Raw genomic sequence first — 27,864 nt, 5'->3', positions numbered from 1 at the left:
TGGATTGATTGCTCTCATTAGCACATCAGCCCTGTGTCTAATTAAGCCATTGAGCACCCATCTCCCAGTTAAGTCCACTCCAGGGGGAATAGATAGTACCTTAGTGATCAGAGTCTTGGGTGAGCTATAGCCTTAGAACTCTGTCCCAGAGGCAGTGATTGAATGGGCATGGAGAATGTAGTACCAGTTGACCTCAGGAGAGGGTCCTTCATGTCTGGATTGATGCATATTGATGGAATAGCGGAGGCACTTGCATTGTTATTCTTCACATAGATGGTGTTTGACACACAATCTGTAAATAACCCCGCCCACACTCCACCCCCTGATCCCTTCCTGCTTCCAGCCGCTCTCTGTTGTGACTCTTCCTTCTCATGTAGCCGGGGCCCAGGACCAGAACCAGGGGGGACCTGGGGGCCATAGCCCTCCCACTTTTTGAAAGTGAACGGGCCTGGCCGGACCGCATCCCTTCCCCTCCTCCTCCCCCCTCAAGCCCCAACCCCGTCCAGGCCAGCACGGAGTCCAGCCGGGGAGACCAGACAGCTGTGGGAAGCCATGGCAGACCTGCCCAGGGTGCGGGGGGGAGGCTGAGAGCAGCCCTCAGCCCGAGTCTCGGCTGCCTGGGAGAGGAGGAGGGTCTGTGACGCCGCACCAGCTCCCTACAGCTGCCCGCACGGTTCTCCCCAACCCGGGAGGGGCCTCAGAGTTGCAGCCTGGCCACAGTAAGAGCTGCGCAGGCAGCTAAGAGGAACCATGGACCCTCCACCTGCCCATCCGGCTCTTATAATGGCCAGGCTGCGGCTCTGAAGCCCCACACCCTGGCTGGAGCCAGGTCGGGGAGAGCTGCACAGGCAGCTGTGCGGAGCCTGGGACCCTCCACCTGCCCAGGTCGGGGGGCCTGTGACACAGGCCGGGGGCTGTTTCCGCCTCCACCTTGGGTGGGAGCCTCCAGACCTCCCATTCTTGCCCTGGGGTTGGTGGGGGCTGGCCTGCAGCCAGGGACTCCAGGCGGCTGGAGCCGGTACTCGTGTCGCCCGCCCACCTGGCGCTCTGGGAGGGGAAGGTGCGCTGCCCACCCACTGTGCTGGGGGGCCGTGCTCAGCTGCCTACTCGCCTGGTTGCCTGCCATTCTGGGGCTAGGGGCTGCGCTGCCTGCCTGCCCACCGGGCGCTCCAGGACTGGCAGGGAGAGGTGCTCGAGTGGCCCGGGGCTGGCGGGAGTGGGGGAGCCTCTGCACTCCAGAGGGGGAAGGTGGGCAGGAGGGGTGGGGCCCCAGGCAGAAAAGGCGAGGTGGCCCAGGAGCTAGCTAGCCTCCCCAAGACCGTGGTTCACCCACTGCCCATGGTGTCTAACTAATGCCAGTCATGTTTGGAGGCTTTGGGCCTACAATGATTCAATTAATAAATAACAGATTCTTATTTGTTGATTATATGTGGCTTGTTAGCTAAGCCTCTTGCTATCTCATCTTCCTTCAGATGTTCAGGTGATATCACTGGTAAATACATAGTCCAAAGCTGCACGGGAAACAGCTGCACGACAAGAGAATGCAAATATGATCAACAGACAAAGCTGTATGAAGCCGGATGTAAATTTGTACCAGATAAAACACAAAATGCCCTAGCATCTATAATGTACATGCAAAGCCTCCCTTCTGTAAGTATTGTTATTGCTTTTTCACCCAACTGGATAGCCAATATTTGGGGTCTTGTAGGTTGTTTCCATTAGGAGAAACTGATATGTAGTAAAGTATTTCTTTGATGCAATCTGGTTTGTTTACAAAGAATATACATAAAGTCCTGTTACTCTGAAGATAGCAGGAATCAAACAACAGGAGGTACTTTCTTTGTTCACAGTTCCAAGCCTTTTTCCACCCATCACTCTGCCCAAAAAACTTCCCCTCTGCTTTCCGAGCAACATTTCCAGTCCTTCCCTCCCCATGTCCAACATTTGCTGAAGTATTGTGAGGTGAATCCACAGGCTTTCATTAACCTTGTCATTGCCAGGCCTATTTGCCTCATCACCCACCCATCCTGTGTGCACATGCACACACACAAAAAGGATCTTACTTAGGTCTCTGCTTTGCCCTCTACTGAGAGACAAAGTCTGTATTTCAGTGAGCAACCCAGTCCTATGCCAGACACAGAAGGAGAAGGTCTGGAGAGAGAGGTATCACCATGAGTTGGGGGTTGATGTCCTTCATGGCATGGAATCATCGTAGAGATGCACGATCCATGACCAGGGTGAATTAATTGCCAAGAAGGTAATATTGGAGTGCCTCCATGGCCCATTTCACAGCTAAGTCCTCTTTTTCTATAATGGAGTAGGCCCCTCTTGGGAACAATTTGTAACTCAGAATGGGATGTTCCTCACCATTAACCACTTGGGAGAAGACAGCCCCGAATCCAGCTTCAGAAGCATCAGTGTGTAGGAGGAATTTCTTGGCTGTATAAAATGGGCTCTGTACAAAGGTGAGCCTTTTGTTGCTGAAAGACCTTCTCACAGGTTTCCGTTCAACGGATCTTTCTCAGGCTGCTGTTCTTAAGCAGATTATTGAGAAAGGCAACAATAGATGAGAACCCTGCTGCAAACTGGTAGTCGTATCCTGCCAGGCACTGCCCATGACCTGCTGTGGACACAGACCATGGGAAGTCCCACCTTCAGGGGTCTGACAGACAGCAGCCCCATGACTTCTGGTTGGCTCCCCACCCTATATAAATCTAAGGGGCATTCCAGGAAGTGTCCAGGGAACAGCATGCCATGACTTCTCCCTGCTCCAATCTCAGCTTGATTGGGACTTCACCTTCTGACTTGGACCCCAAAATGTGACTCGGACTCTGACCCTTGGTACTGACTCTGCCTTGGAACCTGACTATGCACTCCTCAGCTGCTCTCTATCTCAGATATTGAACCTGGCCCTTGTTGCTGCTAACACCACCTAGCAGAAGGTTCACATGAGCTACAGATAGGCCTTCCCCAGCTTTCTATGGCTTTAAGAGATTGACATTCTGACAGGGCAATGTCCTGATCCTGTCTTCTCTCTGTCTGCAGAGACTCAGGAACCTTAAGTTGTCAAACCCCCCTGTGCAGTTTATTTGCATTTGCTCTTCCCACACCCTTACCGATCCATGTACCATCATTATTTACAGTTTCAGTTTCTCCTCAGTTCTCTGAGGAGAGGAGAGGAGAGGAGAGGAGAGGAGAGGAGAGGAGGGGGAAGGGAAGGGAAGGGAAGGGAAGGGAAGGGAAGGGAAGGGAAGGGAAGGGAAGGGAAGGGATCTCGCTACCCAGAGATCCTTCCTGGTTTTGGCTCTGCTAGTCTGCCTTTCGCACCCCTGCACTGCCTTCCTATGCCTTTTTCTACCTCCTGTGTTAATGGGCCAATTTGCTCATTAGTGCTCCCCCAGCCCATTCTAATCCACTAATTAGGCTCTGTCAAGTCCACCCGGGGTGGGGGGGAATTAATTGGTGTTTGTGTCCAAAGCACTGGCTCAGCTCTTGGTTCCCTCGGGCCCTTGAAGACCATGGGGCTCAGGGTGCCTTTGTTCGATCCCACATCCATTTACTTTGGGAGAAGGATCGCGGCTCCCACTTCTTCTACTCCCTGGAGAAAAAGAAGGGGGCTAAGAAGCATGTCACCTGTTGGCAGAGGATGGCACTCCCTCACAGATCTGGTGGAGATGCATGTGAGGGCCAAGACCTTCTATTCCAGCCTATTCTCCCTGATCTGACTGACACCGATGCCTACAGGGTTCTCTGGGATGGAGTCCTGACAGTCAGCGCAGGTGACCAGAACCGGCTGGAGCTGCCTCTCACTCTGACCAAGTTCTCAGAAGCCCTCCATCAGATGCTCACTAATAAATCTCCAGATATGGACAGGCTGACTGTGGAGTTCTACCGCATGTTCTGGGACGTCCTCAGTCCAGACCTTGCCATCATCTGGGCTGAGTCCTGTGGAAGTGGGGTGACTCTCCTGTTGTGCAGGCAAGCTGAACTCATCTTGCTACCCAAGAAGAGAGACTTCTGTGACCTTTGGAATTGGCATCCCATCTTGGTTCTGATCATGGACTACAAGGTCATAGCAAAGGCCATCTTGCTGCGGTTGGAGTCCGTGCTGGTGGATGTGGTCCACCCCACCAGACCTGCCCCATCCCAGGCAATGCTATCTTCAACAATCTTTATCTGGTCCGGGACCTCCTTGATGGAAGGTGTAGGGATGGTCTGTCGTTTGCCGTCCTGTCCCTTGTCCAGGAGACAGGGTGGAACACGGTTATCTCCAGGACATCTGTGGGCATTTGGCTTCAGGCCCCAGTTTGTGGGTTTTCTCCAGGTCCTGTATGCCTCTGTGGAGTGTTTGGTCAGGCTCTACTGGACTCTGACCAAACCTGTCAGCTTTGGGCAAGGGGTGTGTCAAGGATGTCCACTATCAGGCCAGCTGTACACTCTGGCCATTGAGCTCTTCCTCTGTCTCCTCTGTAGAAGGTTAACAGGGTGGGTGCTCTGTGAGCCAGAGTTGCATGTGGTCCTGTCAGCGTATGCTGATGACATACTCCTCATGGTCCAGGACCTGACTGACCTGTCGCAGGTTGGAGACCCGCCAGGCTATCTACTCGGTGGCCTTCTCCACTCCAGTCAACTGGGTCAAGAGCTCTGGCCTGGTGGTCAGGGACACCACCCATGACACTCCCTCCCACCCGTGATTCAGGTTATTCGGTGGAGCGTGGGGACGCTGCTCTATCTGGGCATTTATCTTGCCGCCACCCATCCCTCTCCACTAGAGAACTAGCAAGATTTGAAGGGCAGAGTGGCTGAGCGGCTGAGGAGGTGGACAGGACTGCTCCAGTGCCTTTCCCTATCAGGGAGGGCACTGGTGCTCCACCAGCCGGTACTGTCCATGCTCTGGCACTGGCTCAACATCCTGAGCCCGGTCCTGGATATCCTGGCCCGGCTCCAGAGGTTAGCTCTGGAATTCTTTTGGCCAGGACTGCTCTGTGTCTCTGTGGGGGGTTTGAGTCTTCCCCTGGAGGGGGAAGGACAGAACCTGTTCTTCCTTTGCAGTCAGGTCCATCTCCTCCACCTCCAGGCCCTGCATAGACTCCTTTATGCTGCAGTTAGTTCAGCATGGAGCACGTTGGTGCACGCCTTCCTTCACCACATCTGAGTGCTCCAATGTTACTGACAGCACTTTCATCTGCATCCAATGGGTCTTCCGCTAGACTCTACCAGGGTTTCCTCCAGACCTGGAAGCTGGTTTCGGTGACCAGGTCAGTGGCGGCCACCGGCAGATCTCCTCACAGAGGCCCTGCTACACAACCCCCTAACTTGGTGTGCAGGAGGCGGAGTCCCACTTGGTGCACCAAAGGTTGGTCCTGGCAGGAACAACCAGACTTGGAGACCTTTTGGACTATGACCGGGGGGACTGGGTGGATCCCCTGGCACTTGGCCAGTGCTCTCCACCCCTCATACTCTCCAGCGTGTACTCCAGGAGGTGTATCTTATCACCCGCCTCTCGGTTTTTCCTTAAGCGGGTCCTGCGGGAGGGTGCTCCCCGCCCGCCCGCCCGCCCCAGACCCTCCAGAACTTGTTATTGGTCCCCTGCCCTGCGAGCTCCCCCACCGACCCCACACCACCAGCACAAGTCCTGTAGTTTCTGTGCCACCAGGCAGGACCAGGCCCACAGAGATATCCAATGAGTTTAAAATGGCCACCTTGCCACAGGCATAAACCTTGCTATTGGAGGCATAATCCCATGCTGTCGCTGGGTCTAGCCCACAATAGGCAGCCTGTGGTCTGTCCTGGTCAAGTAGGTGATGGGTAAGACTGCTCAGTGCTCTGGCGGCCACCGTGCTACCCCTGCCACCCATTGAAAATTTTCAAGAAAAGTCACTGGATCATCTTAAGTCCCCATCTTCATGAATCTGACGGGTACCAGGGCCCAGGCCAGGTCTATGTCCACCAGACCCATGGCAGAAGCTTGGCGACTGTGGGAAGCTGCAGTCAGGTAATGCCCTGTTGCACCAACCTTTGTTGCTGTTGCTGCTGAGCAGCTAAGTCTCAAGTCAGTTGCTGCTACTGAGGGGCCAGTTGCTGTGGGATCTGCTGTTGCTGCTGGTGTTGGTGGGTGTTTTGCTCCACCGTTGATTTCAGTAATTGCTCCATGTCCATACTGCTGGGGAGTCTCTTCCTTATGTGTCTGGGTTTTTTTGTTTTTTTTTAAATGTCCTGACCTCTTCCCTTTCCCCCGGTGCTGGATCTGTGTCTGCATTCTTCCCCAAGTTTGTTCTGAATGGGCTGCCCCCTTGTGGCCCTTCAGGGTATGATTCATCCAGCTGCAGGTCTCTAATGATATTTTGCTATGTCTACAGGACATATTTCCTATGTCTACAGGACATATTTCCTGCAGGAAATAGCCCAACTTGATTGTCATGCACATTGTGTAAAGAGTTGTCACTTTGGATGGGCTATCACCAGCAGGAGAGTGAATTTGTGTGGGGGGGTGGAGGGTGAGAAAACCTGGATTTGTGCTGGAAATGGCCCACCTGATGATCACTTTAGATAAGCTATTACCAGCAGGACAGTGGGGTGGGAGGAAGTATTGTTTCATATTCTCTGTGTATATATAAAGCCTGCTGCAGTTTCCACGATATGCATCTGAGGAAGTGAGCTGTAGCTCACGAAAGCTTATGCTCTAATAAATTGGTTAGTCTCTAAGGTGCCACAAGTACTCCTTTTCTCATGGTATCTACATAACTGTGAACTTTACTGATGATGTCTGATTTGCCAGGGCATCCTTAAAAACAGTGATTAAATACAGGTATGTCTACACTGCAATCAGAGGTATGATGGAAGCTCAGGTACGCATATTGGTGCTAGCTTTAATCTAGCTAGTGAGGCTAAAAATAGCAGCGAAGACATGGTGGCATGGACACTGGTGCAGGCTAGCAATGTGAAGTATATATCCAGGGTTCCGGGTAGGTTTCTACAGCCCATGTTGCCACATTTTTACTGCTATCAGTAGAGACACTAGCTGGATTAAAGACAGCATGTGTATGCCTGCCTGAGCTTCACTCATACCTCTGATTGCAGTGTGGACATACCTGTGTAACCCCTGAGACAGATTCTTGGGGAACGCTCTTCTTTGATGACTTTTTCCAAGGTCCAGGACATAGAAGGATTTTATTCTCTATAGCCCTTAGAGCAGGCAAAGAATTTCTGTATTTGTGGTTGTGGTGAGCAATGGAAAAATAGTAAACTGGAATTTGCTACTACATGTGTTCACTTGCTTTTTTCAATAATTTTTCTTCTCTACCAATTGGCTTTTTTTAGGTGGTTGAGTTCTGTGATCGAAGTACTCATAATGAAAAGGCTACAAATATGCAGAACAAAATGTGCAACTACCACAGCACATGGGAAGTAATTATGAACTCTCCTGACTTCAATAACACCTCTCAAATAAATAGCGCAAGTCCTCCATTTGAGACCTCCTTCTCATTGCTGCAGACCAAAGACAGAGTCGTCTGTCTAGTACTTGATGTTTCTGGGAGCATGACTGGGGTAAGAATAAACATATAAGTTCTTATTTTTAGCAGAACTGCTTAGAAACAGTTAGGCAGTTATAAAACAATGTGGTGTATATATATGACAATATTTTCCTTTGTCAATATTTCAGTAACCATCCTTTATTCTTTAAGAAAAAACTGAGGCCACTATTTCTCCCATTATACATATTTAGGGATTGCTAAAAGGAAACTCATCAAATTCCTAAAAATGATATGCCAGACTTGGTCTCTTTTTCTTTACAAAAGATAACTTTTGCTCCTCTTTTTAGTTTCAGATCCAGAATGACAGAACCACTGTACTTCCCCAAAACAGAAAATATATCATAGATGGAAGTTTCATGATATTATTCATATGTGACTCTCTCAAATTATTTTAAAAATCAATATATGTCACTAGGTATAGCAAAATAAAAATGAAATACCTTTCCTCATAATCATTCATCCTAATGAGTCAAAAATTTGGGTTGTCATAAAGTGATGCTGGATTAACCAGGGTGAGGCTTTTTTTTTATTTAAACTTAACACAATTCTCTTCTTGTAAAGGCTGCTTCAGGTGATATGAGCCTTTAAAGAGACTCTCAATCTGTTTAGGGCCTCAAATTTATCATTCTTAAAGTAAATCCAATATAACCTCCCTGAATAAGATGTGTTCATATGTATAAATAGCACGTAGAAGTGAGAGTCATATGATAAGTTTGCCACATTTTTTGCAGTTTATCCTGTACCTTTTCAAGCTTCACCTGCCTTCTGCCCATAAATCCATCCCCTCAGGTTTTATTCTTACATTCCAAACCACTACCCAGCTTCCAAGAGCTATTTTTTATATGAACCTCTGATGTATTCTTTCCCTAATATACAGAATTTCCTCATCCCTAATGTATTTGTTTCAAACATTCAATCCTGAGCTAGTGACAACGTCTGTTCTCAAATATGTTACAACTTTCAAGTTTGATATATCTCAGACCTTCAAGGCTAGAAATAGAACCTTCCCACCAGTATATCTCTGGGAAGAGAAGATCCTCAGGTTCCCTGTGGGAGGCACAACATCCTTTTGTGCCCTGGAGAGGCTCCAGATATCTCGCTTTAAAATGGTGGCATCTTTATGTCTGGAAAAAAACTTCTGTAATTTTTAAAAGACTTTATGAGCCCTCTGTGGGTTGAATAATGATAACAAAGGCACCTGGCTTTACAGGTGGAGGGATACAAAGTAGTCCCAATATAAAAAAATTAAAACCTCTCTAAAACATTCTAAAAATACTTTTTTCTGTCATACCAAATATAGTCACTCAAAATTTCATCATCAAGAAACAACATTAGAATCTCCAGTTCATGCTATATCACACTATCATGTACTCCATATATATGATTATATGGTATAAATAAGAGTTCTACTATAGCTTTCTTTAAAATACTAATATTTTAGGTCTTCAGTTCAACAATCAACACAACTCCACTGAGGAGCCAAATGATGAAGTTTTGATAAAAAAATCTTAGGCTTATGGTATGGAATTTGCAAAGGATGGTGTATGGTATCCATCTTCTTTCTCAGAAAGATAATTTATGGGGCTTAAACAGGTTGTGAGTGTCTCTTAAAATATTTGACACAAACCCACAATAATGAATCCAATGAAAATGCACAGGAAGATGTTTAAAATGGCATATGGCGTATTTCTGTGGCCTACAGGGTACTATATAATGTTTTATATGCTTTCAGTTTTGTAATTCAGTATTTCTCAATATCAAATCATAATTTAATTTTCTTTGGGACAAAGAAAGGTATGGATTTCAAATAAGTGATGTATTTTGTGATGAGCTACAGTTGAGCAGAATGGAATTCAGAGGTCTTGAAAGTAAAGTACTAAACACTGTCTGAAAGCAGGTACCTTTTCCCTCTAGAGATAATACTTCAAATTCTAGATCACAAGTGAAAATGAATGTGGTGTTCTCTAATGATTATTTATACCCATCTCACAACCAAATGTTTTGATACAGCTGGCATTCCTTCTTCTGGAGAGATTTCAGATTGGAAAAGCTTATGTAGACTAGTACTATGAGCATTTTACTGTCATTAGCATCAAATTCAACCCAAAGCTATTAAGTGGCAAACATGTACTAGATTTCCAGAGATAAAAGATATAAATCAGCCCATCCCTTAATCTTAATATAGGAGAGGAAGAATATCCTTAACTAGATCAAGAATAATGACAGCTAGTTTTATAGAGAAAGGAAAGCTTCCAAGGGTAAACTTTCTCAGCTGGTTTTCAGCAATCTGTTAAAATATTTGCATTTAAAATAAATTCTTTCACTGAAATTATCAAATTTTCAAAATGCCAGGAAACTGTGAAATAGAGGGGCTATCCTAATTCATAAGTAGGTTGAGTACTGTTCTCTGAGGCTGCAGCGATTTTATTTAAACAATGTGAAAGAAAAACCCGTATTTGTGAGGAATATCATCACATTATTAGAATGCTGTTTGGCTGACACAGTTATATATCTCCTAGATGTTTCAATATGCAAATACCCTTCCATGAAAGCAGAACACAGTGTACATCTCCACTGGTCTGGAAAGAATATGCCGGGGGATGATGTGTAAGGTAGTTTGGGGTACCCAGATATTGGGTATCTGTCTAATTTTCTATATTTTCCCCTCAAATCTCTCATCTACTCTATGGCAGGTACATTCCCATTTATCGGTACAAACTGAACAACATTAGTAATTGCTGTATTCTTGCTTTTTGCGATCTCTCTTGAAAAGCCTTGGTAGTTCTAAGTACATCCCTTTCTTCACCTGCAGAATAACCGCATTAAACGTCTTTACCAAGCTGCGGAGATATTCCTGCTACAGATTATCGAAATAGGTTCCTGGGTTGGAATTGTCACATTCCATTCTACAGCACAAATTAAAAGTAATCTACAACAAATAGTCAGTGATAATATACGCCAGAATCTTATCGCACACCTGCCTACATCAGCTGGTGGAGGAACTAACATCTGCAAAGGAGTACGCAAAGGATTTGAGGTGAAGGAGAACTTGGGGGGAATGTATCCTGGAATGCAGTGATAATGAAATGGAATTAGGAGGAGAATAGTGAGTAGGAGTAGGGAGGTGATATCACCTCTGTGTACAGCAGTACTGAGATCATTACTGGAATACTGACTCTGGTATCCACAAAGGGGATGGGGAAACTGGAAGGGGTTCAGAAAGACAGCTACAAGAACAATTAGAGGTTTCTAAAATGTGTTTTATAGTGAGAGGCTTAGGAAGCTCAATCAAGTTAGGCCCTGAAACTACTCCTATTGAGCTAAGAAATTAACAAGGCCCTGTTATGTTTATACGAGCAAAAAAATAAGATTGCTTTGAGAAAATCTTACAAGAATGCTTTGCCGGAATCTCAAGGAATTGTGCAGAAGATCAAAATCATATAACTTCTCATATAGAAAATCCAAATTTTGTTTATTTTAACATTGGTTTAAGCATGGTTTTATTCTGAAACGGGGTTATGTAAAATGACACCTTCATGCTCCATGATTTCTCAAGTTACTTTCCAGAACAGAACTGTATTAAAGATAATTTTCCATAGTTTCAATGGGCATGGACAGGCTTCCACATGCCCTGTGCATATGCTGTCATTGGCTGCAGGACCTGGAGTGGGGGCCAGCAGACACACGTTACTACTACTTGGCATACTGTAAGGAGTGTGCTACCCTTAGACACCTCTCCTGTGAACCATCCTGCCCTGTACAGGCAGTGTAATTCAGACTCCTTCAATTCAGCTGTTGCCACATGACACAGCCTCCTACACCAGCACAATTCACACTTGTAAGGAAAAGATTTTGCTTTAAACTTGAACTTTAAGAGTTTCTCTTGATGTAGACACTGCCTGTGTTATAGCAGCTAACATTTACAATAAAGTCCTATGGCTAATACCTGAAATTTTCTTATCAATTCAGGTGATTAAACAAAAATACTCTAATCTTGATGGTTCTGAACTTGTACTGCTGACGGATGGAGAGGATTCAGGTATGAGCAGTTGCCTTACAGAGGTAGAAAAAAGTGGATCAATCATTCACACCATTGCCTTAGGGCCAAGTGCTGCTCCACAACTAGAACAATTTTCAGACATGACAGGTAAGTAAGTTTATAAACTAATCCTACTTTTGGCATGCACACCTTAAGCATGAAATGTAAAACTAGAGTGGTTTACAGCTTGTAATATGAAAAGAAAATAAGATCAGCTAATTCCAGTCATAGTTACAGAATGTTTATTTTCAGCTGAATAAACACAACAATATTGGGAGCAATTGTTTATCTTTATCTGTTCTTGCTTTAAAAAAACTGTATCCTGATAACACCCTGCTAAATAGCAAGGTTTGATAATTATGTTACTGGAGGATGTTCCTCTAAACAAAAAGATAAGCTCCTGTTTAAGTGATTAACATTTTATTTCTGAGGTTTACTTAGCAGTAATATGCAAATCTATTAATGTCCTAAATAGTTAAACAATTACCAACTCACAAATAGTCACAGCTAGAGGGTTCTAGCTGAGGACTTAGCAACCACAGGCTCTACACTTACAACTAGGAGGCTCAGTCAGGTCTGCTTTGGATTTTTGAGTTGGAGCTGCACTGTTACTTTTACCTTCAGCCATTTTAAAGAAAGCCAGATGGGTTCAGGGTGAGGCTGCAGTACAGGGCAACTACCAATGGGAATTCCATGTGTTGATTTAGAATGTAGCTTGACTCTGAATAGTGACTATGTATAAATTGCACCTTCTTAGTCAACAGAGATGCTCATTTTGTGTATTCAGAGTCACATTTTCTTGCTTCAGGGACTTAAATAAGATTGCACTGCTTTTTACTCTTGTTAGCACTGTACAGCCAACATGGCTGTGGAAGAACAACCTGAATTCTGTTCTGGTTTGTGTAGTATAACAGAATAGTTCACTATGTTCTGATCACAGAATCTTTAGTGTTAAATGATTGTATGAGCCAGAAAGAACGCAGCTGGTCTTTCAGAGCCCAGTCTCAGCGGGCAGTGCTCACTGTTTTAAATAAATGGCCAGATTTCCAAAGACACTGAGCACTAGAAGTTCCCATTGGCATTATGGGTGCTCAGCACAAATGAAAAAGAGGCCCAAACGTTATATTTGTAAACTAAGCAGATTTGATCTGAGTCACTGAGAAGCAATAATCTTGGAATTCCACCATGTCATTTTTACAGAGGTGTTTTTCAGAGTGGAATTGCACTTTATAGGTCCATGGCTCAGAGTCCAGACTTACCAAGAACAGCCCATGAGCAAGTGAGCACTGTACTTGATGAAGTGCTACAGGTGACAATTCTTAGTCAGACCAAGCTAGGTGGAGTTAAAAAGTGAACAGATGGGATCATTTCCCAGGTCAGACTTGCTTTTTGCAGGAACTCTCTGGGTGTTTGTATTAATTGATTCCTCACCACACAGTGGTTCCTCCCTGCACTTATTTTGAGATGAATAAAGGATAATAAAAGATCAAAATTTGATTTATCAAACTAACACTGTGCTCTATAGCAACAGCTAAACAAACATAAGGCACATAACAAAAACCTACTGTTTTACAGTAAATGACTATTGTGATTATTTTAACCATCACATTTCAGGAGGCTTAAAGTTGTATGCCACAGATACAGTTGATTCCAATGGCCTAATTGATGCATTCAGTGGAATTTCATCAGGAAGTGGAAATACTGCTGAACAGTCTATTCAGGTCTGAGTTTCAAATTTTGTTTGTTTTTTTCACATTATTAATCAGTTACTGATCAATTAAGAGTAATTTTAGTAGTCTCTAATCTTAACTATTGCACTGCCAGTGACTGATCTTAAAATATAAACTGATATTTGGAAATGGCAGTGGGAATTTTTGTGTTTGTGTGTGTGTGTGTGTGTGTGGTCTGTTATTAACAATAAAATGAAACAGATTGTGAAACAAAGAAAATTAAAATTTCTCACAATTAGCTAATGCAAAGGGACTTATATAGATAGAGGTAGTCAGAAATACCATAGTATGTGTGACAGGTTTCAGAGTGGTAGTCGTATTAGTCTGTATCAGCAAAAACGAGGAGTACTTGTGGAACCTTAGAGACTAACAAATTTATTTGGGCATAAGCTTTCATGGGCTAAAACCCACTTCATCAGATGTATGGAGTGGAAAATACAGTAGGCAGGTATATATACACAGTACATGAAAAGATGGGAGTTGCCTTACCAAGTGGGGGGTCAGTGCTAACGAGACAATTCAATTAAAGTGGAAGTGGGCTTTTCTCAACAATAGAATATGTGTATGTGTATGTTTGTAAATAAGTGATCTTGTCTTCCAGAGAATAGTTACTATACTAACGTTATCAATAATGAGGAAACTATCTTAACTGCTTCTCTTCTAAACAATAGATAACATTTTGATTCCCAGCTTTCCTGACATGTCTCATGATCTATTTCAACTCAGTGATGATTTCTTCAAAATAATTGAGGCTAGTAGTACTGAGTTATCCCCTCCTCCTATTTCTACCAGAGCTCTTGGGTTGTGCTATTTATAACTTATCATAGAATCATAGAATATCAGGGTTGGAAGGGACCTCAGGAGGCCATCTAGTCCAACCCCCTGCTCAAAGCAGGACCAATCCCCAATTAAATCATCCCAGCCAGGGCTTTGTCAAGCCTGACCTTAAAACTTCTAAGGAAGGAGATTCTACCACCTCCCTAGGTAACGCATTTCAGTGTTTCACCACCCTCCTTGTGAAAAAGTTTTACCTAATATCCAACCTAAACCTCCCCCACTGCAACTTGAGACCATTACTCCTTGTCCTGTCCTCTTCTACCACTGAGAATAGTCTAGAACTATCCTCTCTGGAACCACCTCTCAGGTAGTTGAAAGCAGCTATCAAGTCCCCCCTCATTCTTCTCTTCTGCAGACTAAACAATCCCAGTTCCCTCAACCTCTCCTCATAAGTCATGTGTTCCAGACCCCTAATCATTCTTGTTGCCCTCCGCTGGACGTTTTCCACATCCTTTTTCCACATCCTTCTTGTAGTGTGAGGCCCAAAACTGGACACAGTACTCCAGATGAGGCCTCACCAATGTCAAATAGAGAGGAACGATCACGTCCCTCGATCTGCTGGCAATGCCCCTACTTATACATCCCAAAATGCCATTGGCCTTCTTGGCAACAAGGGCACACTGTTGACTCATATTCAGTTTCTCGTCCACTGTAACCCCTAGGTTCTTTTCTGCAGAACTGCTGCCTAGCCATTCGGTCCCTAGTCTGTAGCGGTGCATGGGATTCTTCCTTCTTAAGTGCAGGTCTCTGCACCTGTCCTTGTTGAACCTCATCAGATTTCTTTTGGCCCAATCCTCCAATTTGTCTAGGTCCCTCTGTATCCTATCCCTACCCTCCAGCATATCTACCTCTCCTCCCAGTTTGGTGTCATCTGCAAACTTGCTGAGGGTGCAATCCACACCATCCTCCAGATCATTCATGAAGATATTGAACAAAACCGGCCCGAGGACCGACCCTTGGGGCACTCCACTTGATACCAGCTGTCAACTAGACATGGAGCCATTGATCACTACTCATTGAGCCCAACAATCTAGCCAGCTTTCTATCCACCTTATAGTCCATTCATCCAGTCCATACTTCTTTAATTTACTGGCAAGAATACTGTGGGAGACTGTGTCAAAATTGTTGACCCCCTCAAAGAATACTAATACAGTAGATTGGTGAGACATGATTCCCCTTTACGGAAGCCATATTGACTCTTGCCCAACATATCACATTCATCTATTAATCTGATAATTCTGTTCTTTACTAGTTTCAACCAATTTGCCTGGTACTGGAGTTAGGCTTACTGCCCTGTAATTGCAAGGATCGCCTCTGGAGCTTTTTAAAAAACTCAGCATTGCATTAGCTATCCAGCAGTCATATTTATATAGGCTGGTTTAAGCAATAGATTACATACCACAGTTAGTAGTTCTGCAATTTCATATTTGAGTTCCTTAAGAACTCTTGGGTGAATACCATCTGGTCCTGGCGACTTATTACTGTTTAATGTATCTATTTGTTCCAAAAACTCCTACACTGGCACCTCAGTCTGGGATAGTTCCTCAAATTTGTCACCTAAAAAGAATGGCTTAGGTGTGGGTACCTCGCTCAGATCCTCTGCAGTGAAGACTGATGCAAATAATGGATTTAGCTTCTCCACAAAGGTCTGGTTTTTCTTGAGTGCTCCTTTAGCACTTTGATCATCCAGTGGCTTCAGTGATTGTTTGGCAGGCTTCCCGCCTCTGATGTACTCAAACAAAACAGGAAGAGGACCAAAACACTGCCATCATGACTAAACAGCGGAGTAAACAGATGTGGTTAGAAACAAAAAGACATGTTTTAAAAATTGGAAGTGAAATCCTACTAAGGAAAATAGAACAGAACAAACCCTTGTAAATCAAGTGCAGAAGTATAATTGGGAAGGCCAAAAAAGAATGTGAAGAGCAGCTAGCAAGAGGGACAAAAACTAACAGCATTTTTTTTGTTTGAGGTAGACATTTCTTTTGAGCCTCTATCTTTGTGTTTTTTAAAAGTTTGCATGCAATTTGAAGGCATTTCATTCCTTTGACTGTTCCTTTTAATTTCCATTTAACCTCCTCATTTTTGTTTAGTTCCCATTTTCAAAGTTAAATGCTGCTGAGGGGGTATCTCTGGTATTTTCTCCCCTACAAGAATGTTAAATTTAATTACAGTATTGGTGCTACTGCCAGGCAGTTCAGCTATATTCACCTCGTGGACCAGATCCTGTGAACCACTTAGGACTAGTTAAAGACATGCATCTCCCTTTATGGGTTCCTGGACTAGCTGCTACAAAAAGAAATCATTAATGATATCTAGAAATTTTATATTTGCATCCCATCCTGAGGTGACTCATTCCCAGCCAATATGGGGAGAGCTGAAATCCCCCATTATTATTAGGTTTCCTGTTTTTGTAGCTCCACTATCACCTCTATTCAGGAGAAAGAAAACAAAATGTTTCTTTATTTTCTGGGCTATTAACAGCTGCTATTAAAAGACAGTTTATCTCACTTTCTAAGCACTTATATCAATCTCATCACTAGAGTACCGTCTGAACACCTGACTCTCAAATGTCTGCTCGGATGCTCTTTGAAATAGCGTTTCAGTATCTAGCTTCCCATTTTTATTCTAAACAGAAAGTTATTTTATTAAAAGGTACTTTTCTATTTGTAGTTTTTCTAATCCCTAAAAGAGAAGTGAGCAAATCTACTGGCAGCCTAGTAGTCCAGTGGGCCACTATAAAACTCATATTGATAGCTTATCTGTAAATTCTGGTGGCCCACGTGTGCAATACCAATGCTGGTAAAGGAAATCTTGTTTCTGTTCTTGCTGTGTTTTATTATTTCTGTCTCTTCAATTATCATTGCTTTTCTGTTGTCTCTACGTGTGGTTGTATGGCTCTCTTGTTGTGCGATCTTTCTGGAAACAGGCTTAGAGCTGGAGAGGAAATGTAGCACTAATCTCCTGCACAGATGTGATTTGATAGGTAGGTGGATAGACCACATATAACAGTGGAAGGAGATGCTTGGTTACTATACTTTCACATTCTTAAGTAATTGTACTCTGCAAATGGGCATTACTGAAAATGTGCTCAGGCCTTCATCATTCCACTCCCTTCAATGGCTAATCCACGTGGCCCTCATCCTCCTGTTAGTTCCCCATGTGTGGAGGCACAGTGTCAGGAGGCTCCTGCCTCCTGTGCACAACCCTCAGCTCTGCACAGAACAGCAGAGACCTGCTCATCGTGGTGCCAACAGGCCTGTGACAGCATTAATGCTCCTCTATCCCCTCTTCCAGTAGTGGGCCAGTTGTCCACCAGCCAGTCGAGGTGCCCTCTGAATAGACAAAATATTGATTTGTTCTCCCCTTTAAGAGGAAAATGAACCACTTTGAAATTACTGGTATTTAAAGTGTTTATCTGCTAACTTGCCGTAAAACATATTTTATTTGTCTAATAGCTTGAAAGTACAGCTCGGAGTGTCGCAGTCAAGCAGTGGATGAATGGTACGGTGACTATAGATAGCACTGTGGGAAATGACACCTTCTTTGTAGTTACATGGGATCAAAGCACATCTCCACCAGACATTTTACTGAGGGACCCCAAAGGAAAAGAATATAGAACTTCAGGCTTCACAGTTAGTAATCTAAACCTCCGAACAGCTCGACTGAATATAGCAGGCACTGCAGAGGTAAAAACTAAACTTTGTTTTATTATTCAAATATGTTAACATTTTCATAGACTAAAATGCACCTTCTCTTTTTAGAAGTTATAAACATATATTCCTAATGAACCAATTTTATCCTTCCTGTAACTCAACTGACTTGCCATGGAAGTTGGTTGTCTGTGCTCTTCCTAATTTTTTATTATGCACTATACACATCCCAAGTACACAAGACGGCCAGACAAAATATTGAATTCAGGGGAAATTAAGCTTGAGAGTACATATCTATAATATACAGGTTCTAATCCTTCCAAGAATGTGATAATTCTCAAACATCCACCATTAAAACTGAGCAAATTCAGATATAAGGTTAAATTTAAAAGAAACCAAACATTTGAGAGCATGAAGAATCACAAGTAAGGTATGCAAAATACCTTAGCTGTGGTCCTGTAGCAATACCTTAACTGCCCTGTTTGCCTTGGGAAATCTCCCCTGAACTAAGATAATAATTAACTAAGGGAAACACAAAGCTGCCCTTAGACTAATGAAGTTTTTATATTATATTTTTATATCTATTTGATTTCCAGGTGGGAGATTGGTTATATTGGATTCAAAATAGCCACACAGTTTCTCAAGTCATATCAATGATAGTAACGTCTCGAGCAGCATCTTTGACTGTGCCTCCAGTGACTGTGAAAGCCCACATGAATAAGGATACAAACAACTTCCCTCATCCAATGGTGATTTATGCAGAAGTTAGTCAAGGATTTTTGCCTGTTCTTGGTGCAACCGTGATGGCCACTGTTGAACCACAGACTGGATCTGCAGTGGAGCTCAAACTCCTTGATGATGGTTCAGGTAATCTGATTATTACTTTCCTTACATTTTGTCAAGAAATGTATACATTCCCCATTTTGGTTCAGCCATGCCTATGCCATGAGCACAGAACAAGAGGCATCTAGTGGAGGGAGATGGTAACTCTGGTCTCCCCCACAGCTTCAGGATGAGAATAAACTGCACTGGGTCTAAACTGGTGCAGCATGTGTGCCCTGACATGCTGGTGCACTTACGCTGTTGGGTGTGTTAGGAAGGAGGAGAAAGAGAAACTGTGCCCAAGAAGAAGGGAAGTGTCATGGTTGTGCAGAGCCTTCTCCCTCTCCTGTGCTGTTACTCATCATGCAAATAGCTAGCACAAAGACAGAAAGGGGTCAATTGCCTTGTGGGTCTGATTCAGCCATATTCACCATTTGAACTTATGTTCATACAGGTCTGCCCTGCAGAGGGGATGGGGGTGGCAGAACAGGAGAGCAAGAGTCTGTTTCTACAGCTTGTCACATGCTATATAGACAGTATAGCTAATGTTAAAAACATCTCCTTCAAAAGTATAAATTACATGGATTATTATTCTCCTTTTCAAATCTATTGTGCCTACAGAGGTGATGTGATTCAAATGCATAATTCTATTGTTCTCCACCTTCTCCATTATCTGAACCATGTAATGCAAACTGTAGACTCTCTCCTCCCCACATTCCATCATTGCTTCAATCTCAAAGTATGTTAGTCTGCAGACCACCAAGAAGGACTCCACAGATCAGACTACTATGGAGAACTACTAAGAAGTAGTTGAGAACTGCTGGCCTATTGGAAACAACAGTAAATACACAGTAACATGTTTTAATGCTACATTGTTATCTCCAGCTAAATAAGTAATGAGCTCATGTCAACACAATGGGACAGATCCTGTTTTCACCCAAGTCCGTATCAAAGCTCTTATTGATTTCAATAGAAGAAGGTGTAGACCCTATGTGTTTATGAACTGAACAGCAAAAAATGCCCTTGCTTAACAAAACTACCTTGTTTGGATGGGTAATTATTAATATTTGTATGTCAAGGTGCTGATATTACCAAGAATGATGGAATCTATTCAAAGTACTTTACATCTTTCAAGGGAAATGGTAGATACAACTTAAAAGTGCATATCCAGGGGAGAAATAAGACTGTCAGACTTGGCCGCAGGCAGAGCCGAGCCTTGTATGTTCCAGGCTACATAGAAAATGGTAAGAAACATTTATGAAGTAGAAAATTCTCTCCTCTCTCTCTCAATATGGGTGAATGGGAGATCATTTAGCTTCACAAAAAGCTTTTTAACCTTAACATTTGTTACATATATCTTTTCCACTATTGTTTATACTTTTAGAAAACAGTAGCTGGAACCACAGCATTTTTGCTATATCTGAGCAATGGGTATAGTGCCACATTTTATAAAAAAATATATATTATAATAATTAAGTGCTCTTTGGAACACATGGGAGTTGCCAAAGATCCTGGAACTGAAAATCATATAAAAAAACAGCTGAAGTTAGAAATTTTAAATTTGTATGTTTCACTGAGACTTAAAAATGAGGTTTTAGGGAATCCGTTTCAAAGTTAGGAAATTTAAATTTATCAGTTTAATGCATCCACATGAGAATTTTTCTGTTCTTCTGTTGGGTTTTCTGGACACATTGTTCAGGACTCTTTCCATTAGGCATGTGAGTTAAAGATTCTCAGTTCCAGAAACCACAGGTATGGATACTGCTATTCAGGTCTTACTGCTTAAGCCTTCTCAATCAATGGAGCTTCAGTTAATGATACTTTTACAGTGAGTCTGTTACGAGTGTGTTGTGACTTAGTATATCTTTTCATCTTTCTACTACTTTTGCATTTCTCTTTTGATCTAGAGGCCCCAGAGAAATCAAATGCAAAGAAAACAGTTAATTCATCATTAAAATATAGTTTTATTCTGAAAAGTGACTTTGTAAAAATAGTATTGTCAAATTCTACACTTGTTTTCTCAATCACTCCAGAAGAAAATTGTTCTATTTACAAAGAACAACTGTGCTGTTAACAACTCAGAGCCCTGCAGACTCAGCCTAGGATCTGAAAATCAAATTGTGTTCTTTCTGGCTTGTGAATTGTCACCAGGGTCTGCAGGCCAAATGCCATGCTCAGTATATCTATGCAGTCCTCTGGCCTTCAGTGGGATTGCACAAGTGTAACTGGGGGCATAATTTGAAGGCACTAGTTACAGAGTTTGCTCTGCAAATGGAACTTGGTTAACAACGGTTTGTTTGGAGAAAAAAAATAGTAACTTGCTTTTTGCCATTTAATCCAGCAGATTTGACTCTGGGTAGACAGACTTCCTGCTCTACTGAGTAAGAAACACACTCTAAGCGTGAGATATTAGGCACCCAAATACCTCAGGAAGTTCCAACAGTTAAGATTTATACCTCAGTGTTCACTCAGTGTTCGCACAATGTAGTATTTCCTATTCCTGTTTTCCTTTTTAAATATACATCTTAACCTTCTTGTACCAGTACATGCCCCCCGCCCGTGAAAAAAAAACCCACCCCAGCAAATTGTGCAATATGATGGTAAATATATATATTATTACTCCTTGGGGAATTCTGTGCCAAAAAATTTAAAATTCAGCAACAAAAAATTAAAAATTCTGCACACAATATTTTAAAATTCTGCAAAATTCTGCATATTTTATTTGTCAAAATAACACAATATAATCACACCAGTTTCAATTATTTTTGGTCATTTATTTCAAAATACCTGTCAGCAAGTATGTCTGTAACAATACAGACAACAAAAAAGATTCAGGGAATCTTTGACAAGTAGATTCCTTACTAGGCAATAATACTGAGTAATAATTCATTTAAACTACAGTACAGAACCATATTTCCTGCACCCCTCAGAAGCAGTGCAAAGGCTTGGGGGAGTCAGGGGTAATGGAGGAGCTGAAGAACAGGGAAGTAAATTGCTGGGAAGGAGCCTGGGTGTGAACTTGGAGGGTTGTTGAGTATGGGTGGGAAAAGTATGGAACACGGGGGGTTTGGGGGGGCGGGGAGCGGGGAAGAATTGTTAGGGAGCTTCCCCCATGCAGACCCTGGCTGATCCCTAGCCTCTCCCATGCAGTCAGGCATATCTGCCCCTTTCCCCATGTGTCCCTTCATCCCATGTGTCCTTGCACCCCCTGTCCACGTGTCCCTCCACCCCCACTCAGACACCCCTCGCCCCATCCCCATGTGGCCCTGCACCCCCTCCCCCTGTCCCTATGTGGCTCTGTACCCCCTTCCCTGTCCCATGTGTGTCTATGTCCCCACCCAGCTACTCCCCTGTCCCTGTGTCCCTGTACCCATCCCCTGTCCCCAAGTGTCTCTGAGCCCCCACTCAGCCACCCCCTGTCCCTATGTAGTTCTGCACCCCTTCACCATGTGGCCCTGCACCTCCCTCCACCCCTTCCTCCTGTTGCCTTGTGCCTCTACTCCCATTCAGCCCCTGCCCCAGTCTGTCCTCCCCCACTAGCCCTTATGAGCCCCTGTCTGATCCCCCCAACACCCCACGCTGTCTATCTCCCCATGTCTGTCTCCTGACCTGGCCTGACAGGCACTGTAAATAAGGCAGGCTTTCTCTTCCTTAGCTGGCTGTGAACTGCTGCTTTGTTCAATCACCACAGCACCCTCTGGTGGGCTAAAGGCAGAACTGCAGCAACATTTCGGCAGAAGCTTTTTCTGCACAAAAAATTAAAAATCTGCGGGGCTCATTAATTATGCATGCATGCAGTAATGCAGAGCTCCCTCAGGAGTATATATATATATATAATATGGTAATAGAAAACTTAGCTTTTTGAATTTCTTGACTTTTGAGTGCCTGATTTCTCAACCTTAATTTTAGATTGTTAGCTTTTGCATGTCATATCCTCTTTCTTGCACATGTGTGTGTGTGCACACAGAGGGACAATTTTCTGTATTCCTAGAAAATTAGAATATACTGAATTAAAGAAGTCTACATAAAAAATGTCTCCAACTTAAACTCAGAAAAATAAGGAAATTCCTACAAGATTGTAATTCTTATGCTGCCTGCAATACCTAGGAGGAGATGGGTGGAAGCTACCTTATCACAACCACTTCCCACTGACACCTGCTCAATACCTTAAATACCCTAACTGATAATAGGCACTGTTGCTACTTTCAACTGCCGTTGAAATCTGGTTTGCTTTTGGGGGTCTGCCTTAGTTTTGTGCAAGGATGCAGGATCCTGAAGTTCACTTTGGTTTTTAGCCTTGCTAATTTTTGCACTAAGCTTGAATAGGCCAACAAAAAAAGTAGATTAAAGAGAGAAGGATGCTAGATAAAAAGTGTGTTACAATTTGGAGTTTTGTAATGTTCAAATAGCATGAGCAATTTTTTTCTTTTTTGGGGCAGGTGAAATCAAAATGAATGCCCCGAGACCTGAAGTTAGTGATGATGAAATTCAAGCAAAGCTAGGAAGTTTCAATAGAGTTGCAACAGGAGGTTCTTTTGTAGTGGCGAATGTTCCATCAGGAGGAACTACTGATGTGTTCCCACCCTGTAAAATTATTGACCTCGAGGCTCAGTTTGAAGAAGATAACATTCACTTGTCTTGGACAGCTCCTGGGAATGACTTGGATGTGGGACAAGGTAAGGTGAAGTTTTGTTTTAGTCAGCTGGAAGTGATGAATTATTGTCAGTTATCTGAAATTACATATGAAGAGCCAGCAAAGGAGAGGTGAGGAAAAGAGCTGTCTTTCCCATCTGCAAAAAATATGACCATTGCTATGGCTTGACCGACTCTAGATTTTCTCTATAAAATTTCCTAGTGTAGACCAGGACTTAATAACCAATAAATTCACTGTTCAATATGATACTCACATTAGTCCCACTTAATCCTTTAAAAAAAATGTTTAAAGAAACATGGAATACTCCCAAACATAGGCACCAACTCTGAGGCGGCTCCGGGCTCAAACACCATGGAAAAAATAGGGGAGGCTCAGCACTCACTAGTCACAGTGGTTCAGCAGGGTCCCGGGGCTGGCTGCCGATCAGCTGTTTGATGGCGAGGGGGAGGGGTCGTGGGAAGAGAAGGGGATGGGGCAGGGTATAGTGGGAAGAGGATGGGAAGAAGTGCGGACTTGGGGGAGGGGGCAAAGTAGGGGTGGCAAGAGATGGGGTGAGGGTGGGGCCTCGGGGCAGAGCGGCGGTGGAGCACCCCCTGGAAAAGCCAAAAGTCAGTGCCTGTGCTCCCAAACCTGGTACAACAGAAAATGCAAAACTTGTATACCAACCAGCCTTATGCTAGTTTACAAAGGCAAACAAATCAAAAACCACACTCACCAGTGACTCTTCCAAGGCTTAGCCACTGTCTACACTGCAACTATAAACAAGTCAGGGGTCCCAATTATAACATGGACAGTCCAAGGCTTTAGTCCATTTATGGGGACACAGCTAGGTCTCGTTTATAATATATATTTTAAGTGTGTTGTAACCAGGTTATGTTATAGTGTGCACATCAACACAAGCCAGAGAGGTTAAGATAGACAACCTTCAGTCACACAGAGAGCAGCTTCAGATTAAAATCTTTACATACACCTACAGCTCTTGCCAACCAGCTCACCAGGGAACAAACCAGCAACTCCATTAAATCCCCAAAACACTGGCCTAGGTTCTTCTATGTGGCTACTTTCACTACTCGTCTGGCTCAAAACAGCCCTACAGCTAGAGTAGCCAGCAACAGAAGAATAACCTCAGTTAGGAGCATCCTCTGATGGTGTAGAGCTGGAATAGCACTCTTATGCTACCCCTTACCCCCTCTCTGAAGGGACAGAAAAGAAGATGCAGAGCAGGAAGTAGAACTCAAATCAAGCAAAGAACTAGAAAACCCACTAGCAGAACAGAACCATAGAGTCTTGAAATGACAACTGTGGACAGTGGGAAGCCAGGCACATTTGCAGCAAGATCCCTGACACACTAACTATGCTGGCAAATGGAGCAGGCATTTTTCTATCTCTCAGCCTATGCTTTAGAACCTGCTCACATTAAGAGAGGGAATGTTGACCAGGATGCAGGGTCCCTGTACTGCTGTGTTTTTCAGATGTACTGTTTGGTCTTATACTTGACCTGGATACTCCCTAGAGACAAGTGAAAGAAATCCTATTTTCATTTCTCATCCAAAAGTTATGTTTTTATTTTAGTACTATAAATACTTTTGTGTAAAGCGTGGGGGAGTAAGGCATAGATGGGGGCAGTTTAATGGAAGTTCTCTGCACTGCCATGTGGAAGACTCATCTCAAATTCCTGGTTTTGGTTTCTTGCTGCTCAGCCCAGCAGAAGCTAAGAGTGCTGGGAACATTATGTGGTTAGTGCTCGTGAAGGGGAGGAATGCCCCACATCAGTTAACAGTAGACTGTTGACCCAACTAAAATGTGGAACTGATAAGTTCTAACAGGAATTCTGTCCAGAGCTCTTCAGAGAAAGGATGTTAGTCAATTAAGCAGGCCCATCAATAATTTGGGTGGGTAAAATGGTCGGGTTGGTCATGGAGTATCATTGGAGTTCTTATAAAGATACAAAACTATTCTACAAATCCTGTACTATCCTTACATTTACAGATAGTATAATAGGCATACTAACACATTCTTACTTGCATACCTCTCTTTTTCCAGCTGACAGATACATAATAAAAATGAGTGAAAGTCTTCTGGACCTAAGAAACACCTTTGAGAATGCTACTTCCGTGAATACCTCTAGTCTGATACCTAACCCTGCCGGCACCAAAGAATCATTTCAGTTTAAAGCAGAAAGTGTCACAATAGAAAATGGCACCGTAATCTACTTTGCAATACGTGCCATTGATAATGCTTTCCTGACCTCAGAGGTGTCTAATATAGCACAAGCAGCTCTGTTTCTTCCTCCAAAGGAATCCTTGCCTGGTACGCTTCCTCCTGATGTTATCAGTGATGGTATCAATGTTTCAAAAATAGTATTAATTGTTACTGGGGCTGTAATAGTTGTATTAATAGTTGTAAGTACAACTGTTTGTATTTTATATAAGAAAAATGGAAAGGGAGGCCCTGCGCTCAGAATGTAACAGAACTAATTGTAAGACGAAAGCTCAGTAGGTATTTATCCTAATTAGTTCTATTTGTTGTTTTCAAAATACATAAGGGAAAACAAATTTGTAATAGATTTGAAAATTAAGTCATTGACTTTAAAATAAATGTGGATTTAGATGTATTTTGATCTGCTTTCAATGAGTGTATAGTATGTTATAGTACATGTATGTAGACTGAACAGTGAATTTAAAAGTATGTACTGAGTAAATGAAGACATCACTATAAAGTGTAGCATATAAATGACATTCTAGTTGTATGCTTTAATTCTAATCTTGCAAGAGTTCTGCAACATTAGGTACTCTATGCTTTGTTTTTTTAAAAGTAGGAAAAAAATCTTTCTAATTTTGTTTTCCAGTTGCTTAGCAGTCAGGAAAGGAGGATTTAAGAAGAAATTAGATCTGAAATCTTTGCTTTTCATACATTCCTTTCAGTTATATTCAATGTGTAGGAAACATAAATGTATACATCTGTTGGTTCTGAGTCTGCAAATGCTTAGGTACATGCATAACTCAACTCTCATCCTATGACTAATGCAGGTGTTTAAGTATTCGTGGATCAGGGCCATGTGTTATCCACAAATGATCTTATGGAAAACACTTTTTACCTGACAAAATCATCAAACACACATGCAACATTTCAACTCTAAATGATAGAACAAATGCAAAATAGTAGAAGAGAAAACACTAAATTTCTAGGTAGCAGAAACTCCACCTACTACAGTATGTGACAGAAGCGACAGCATGTAGCACCCAAGAGGAAAAGCTATTCACCAGGTGACTTTTCATTGGTTTTTCCCATCTCCTGCAAGCCCAATTTGCAATATCACGATCTGTGATGTGACGCTCCAGAAATGGGAAAAGATCGCCTATTCTTTGGATAATGAAAACATCCATCGTTACATTAGATGGGATCAAATTATTTTATAAGATATAAAAACCCTCATGCTTCAGGTCATCAGTTTATCACTAACAGGGGCTAAGGAGGAAGTTTTCCATGTGCAAATTATTTCATAATTGTCCATTATGGGGTTTCTTGCTGCTTCCACTGACGTATATCTAGTAATATTGACCAACATGGCTATGCCTACACTCAGATTTTTTATAATTTTAATTAACTGACAGCTCAAGGTAGTTACCACATTTGGACCATGCCTGGACCAAACATTGGGGAATGTCCATGTTAGCTTTTACAAACATATTAAGTGAAAATCATGAGTGAAGACTGTTAGGGGGCTTATTCCTTCACCCACTTACTTCCCTGGTCCTTCTCGCATGAACAGAGAGCAACAACACCCGAAGTCCAAAGGTGCAAACAATTCGATGTTTATTGGGGTGAACTTCCAGCAAGCATGATTCCAGTTTCCTTCCTTAGTATCCTCCTTCCGAGCTCTGACACCACAGAGCCTTACACCTGTGTCCCTGTTCCCATTCCTGCCCTTTAGCAAAACATGATTGCAATTTTCTTACCCCCATTCCCTGTTCCCATTTCCCTCACTCTCGCCCCCACCCACGCCCACTCACTTCCTCATTGACTACAGATTATATAGTAAAACTTGAGTTCTGCTTAGCTATACTTAACCAATCATTTTCCTGAAATTTAACTAACCAATCCTAACATGATTATGTAACCAATTATTTCCCAGCACCTTAATTAGTTTACACCCAGCAAAATTAATTATACAGCACACAGGAACAATCACAGAACCAGACAGAGATTATACAGACAAACAATAGCAAAGTGGGAACTATAATGACAAGACAATACAGAAGTGAGGATTTCACATCCGAGCTATTGATAAGTGAGTTCTTGCCAGACAGGATGCTATCAAACTAGTTTCCTTTTACATTTTCTAGGCACTTCCCTTTCTCTGGAGGTGATAGGAATACAATCCTGTCCTGATAGTGCCTAACAGCCCAATAGCACCTTATTTCAATGTGACTAGTTTGGAATGTGAGGATGTGACCGTTCACTTCCCAGTTTATGGCTGCCTCTGTTGCTTAGCCAAAGGCCTTAGCCTAAGAACAGGGCCTCAGACTGTCACAGTAAGAGAAGGCCCTTACACTGGCAGACAGTGGTTTTGATTCTTTCTTTTATACCTCTA

General features: G+C 43.0%; 1 protein-coding gene across 1 annotated transcript in view; it reads left to right on the top strand.

The window, feature by feature from the left end:
- The window catches only part of LOC140916627 (calcium-activated chloride channel regulator 1), a 31,585-nt gene extending 5,773 nt beyond the window's left edge, over positions 1–25,812 (top strand). The window contains exons 5-14 of the mRNA XM_073358300.1: positions 1,473–1,650; positions 7,321–7,548; positions 10,348–10,572; positions 11,505–11,682; positions 13,189–13,295; positions 17,600–17,830; positions 18,391–18,661; positions 19,696–19,860; positions 23,056–23,292; positions 25,314–25,812. Coding sequence (XP_073214401.1) covers positions 1,473–1,650; positions 7,321–7,548; positions 10,348–10,572; positions 11,505–11,682; positions 13,189–13,295; positions 17,600–17,830; positions 18,391–18,661; positions 19,696–19,860; positions 23,056–23,292; positions 25,314–25,738 — 2,245 coding nt within the window. The 3' untranslated portion in view covers positions 25,739–25,812. The remainder of the gene's footprint in view (positions 1–1,472; positions 1,651–7,320; positions 7,549–10,347; positions 10,573–11,504; positions 11,683–13,188; positions 13,296–17,599; positions 17,831–18,390; positions 18,662–19,695; positions 19,861–23,055; positions 23,293–25,313) is intronic.
- The last annotated feature ends 2,052 nt before the right edge of the window (positions 25,813–27,864 follow it).

Source organism: Lepidochelys kempii, chromosome 8 (assembly GCF_965140285.1).
Source record: "Lepidochelys kempii isolate rLepKem1 chromosome 8, rLepKem1.hap1, whole genome shotgun sequence".
Classification (NCBI taxonomy): Eukaryota; Metazoa; Chordata; order Testudines; family Cheloniidae; genus Lepidochelys; species Lepidochelys kempii.
Note: the sequence above shows the minus strand (reverse complement) of the source record. Positions and strands in the feature narration are given on the sequence as shown.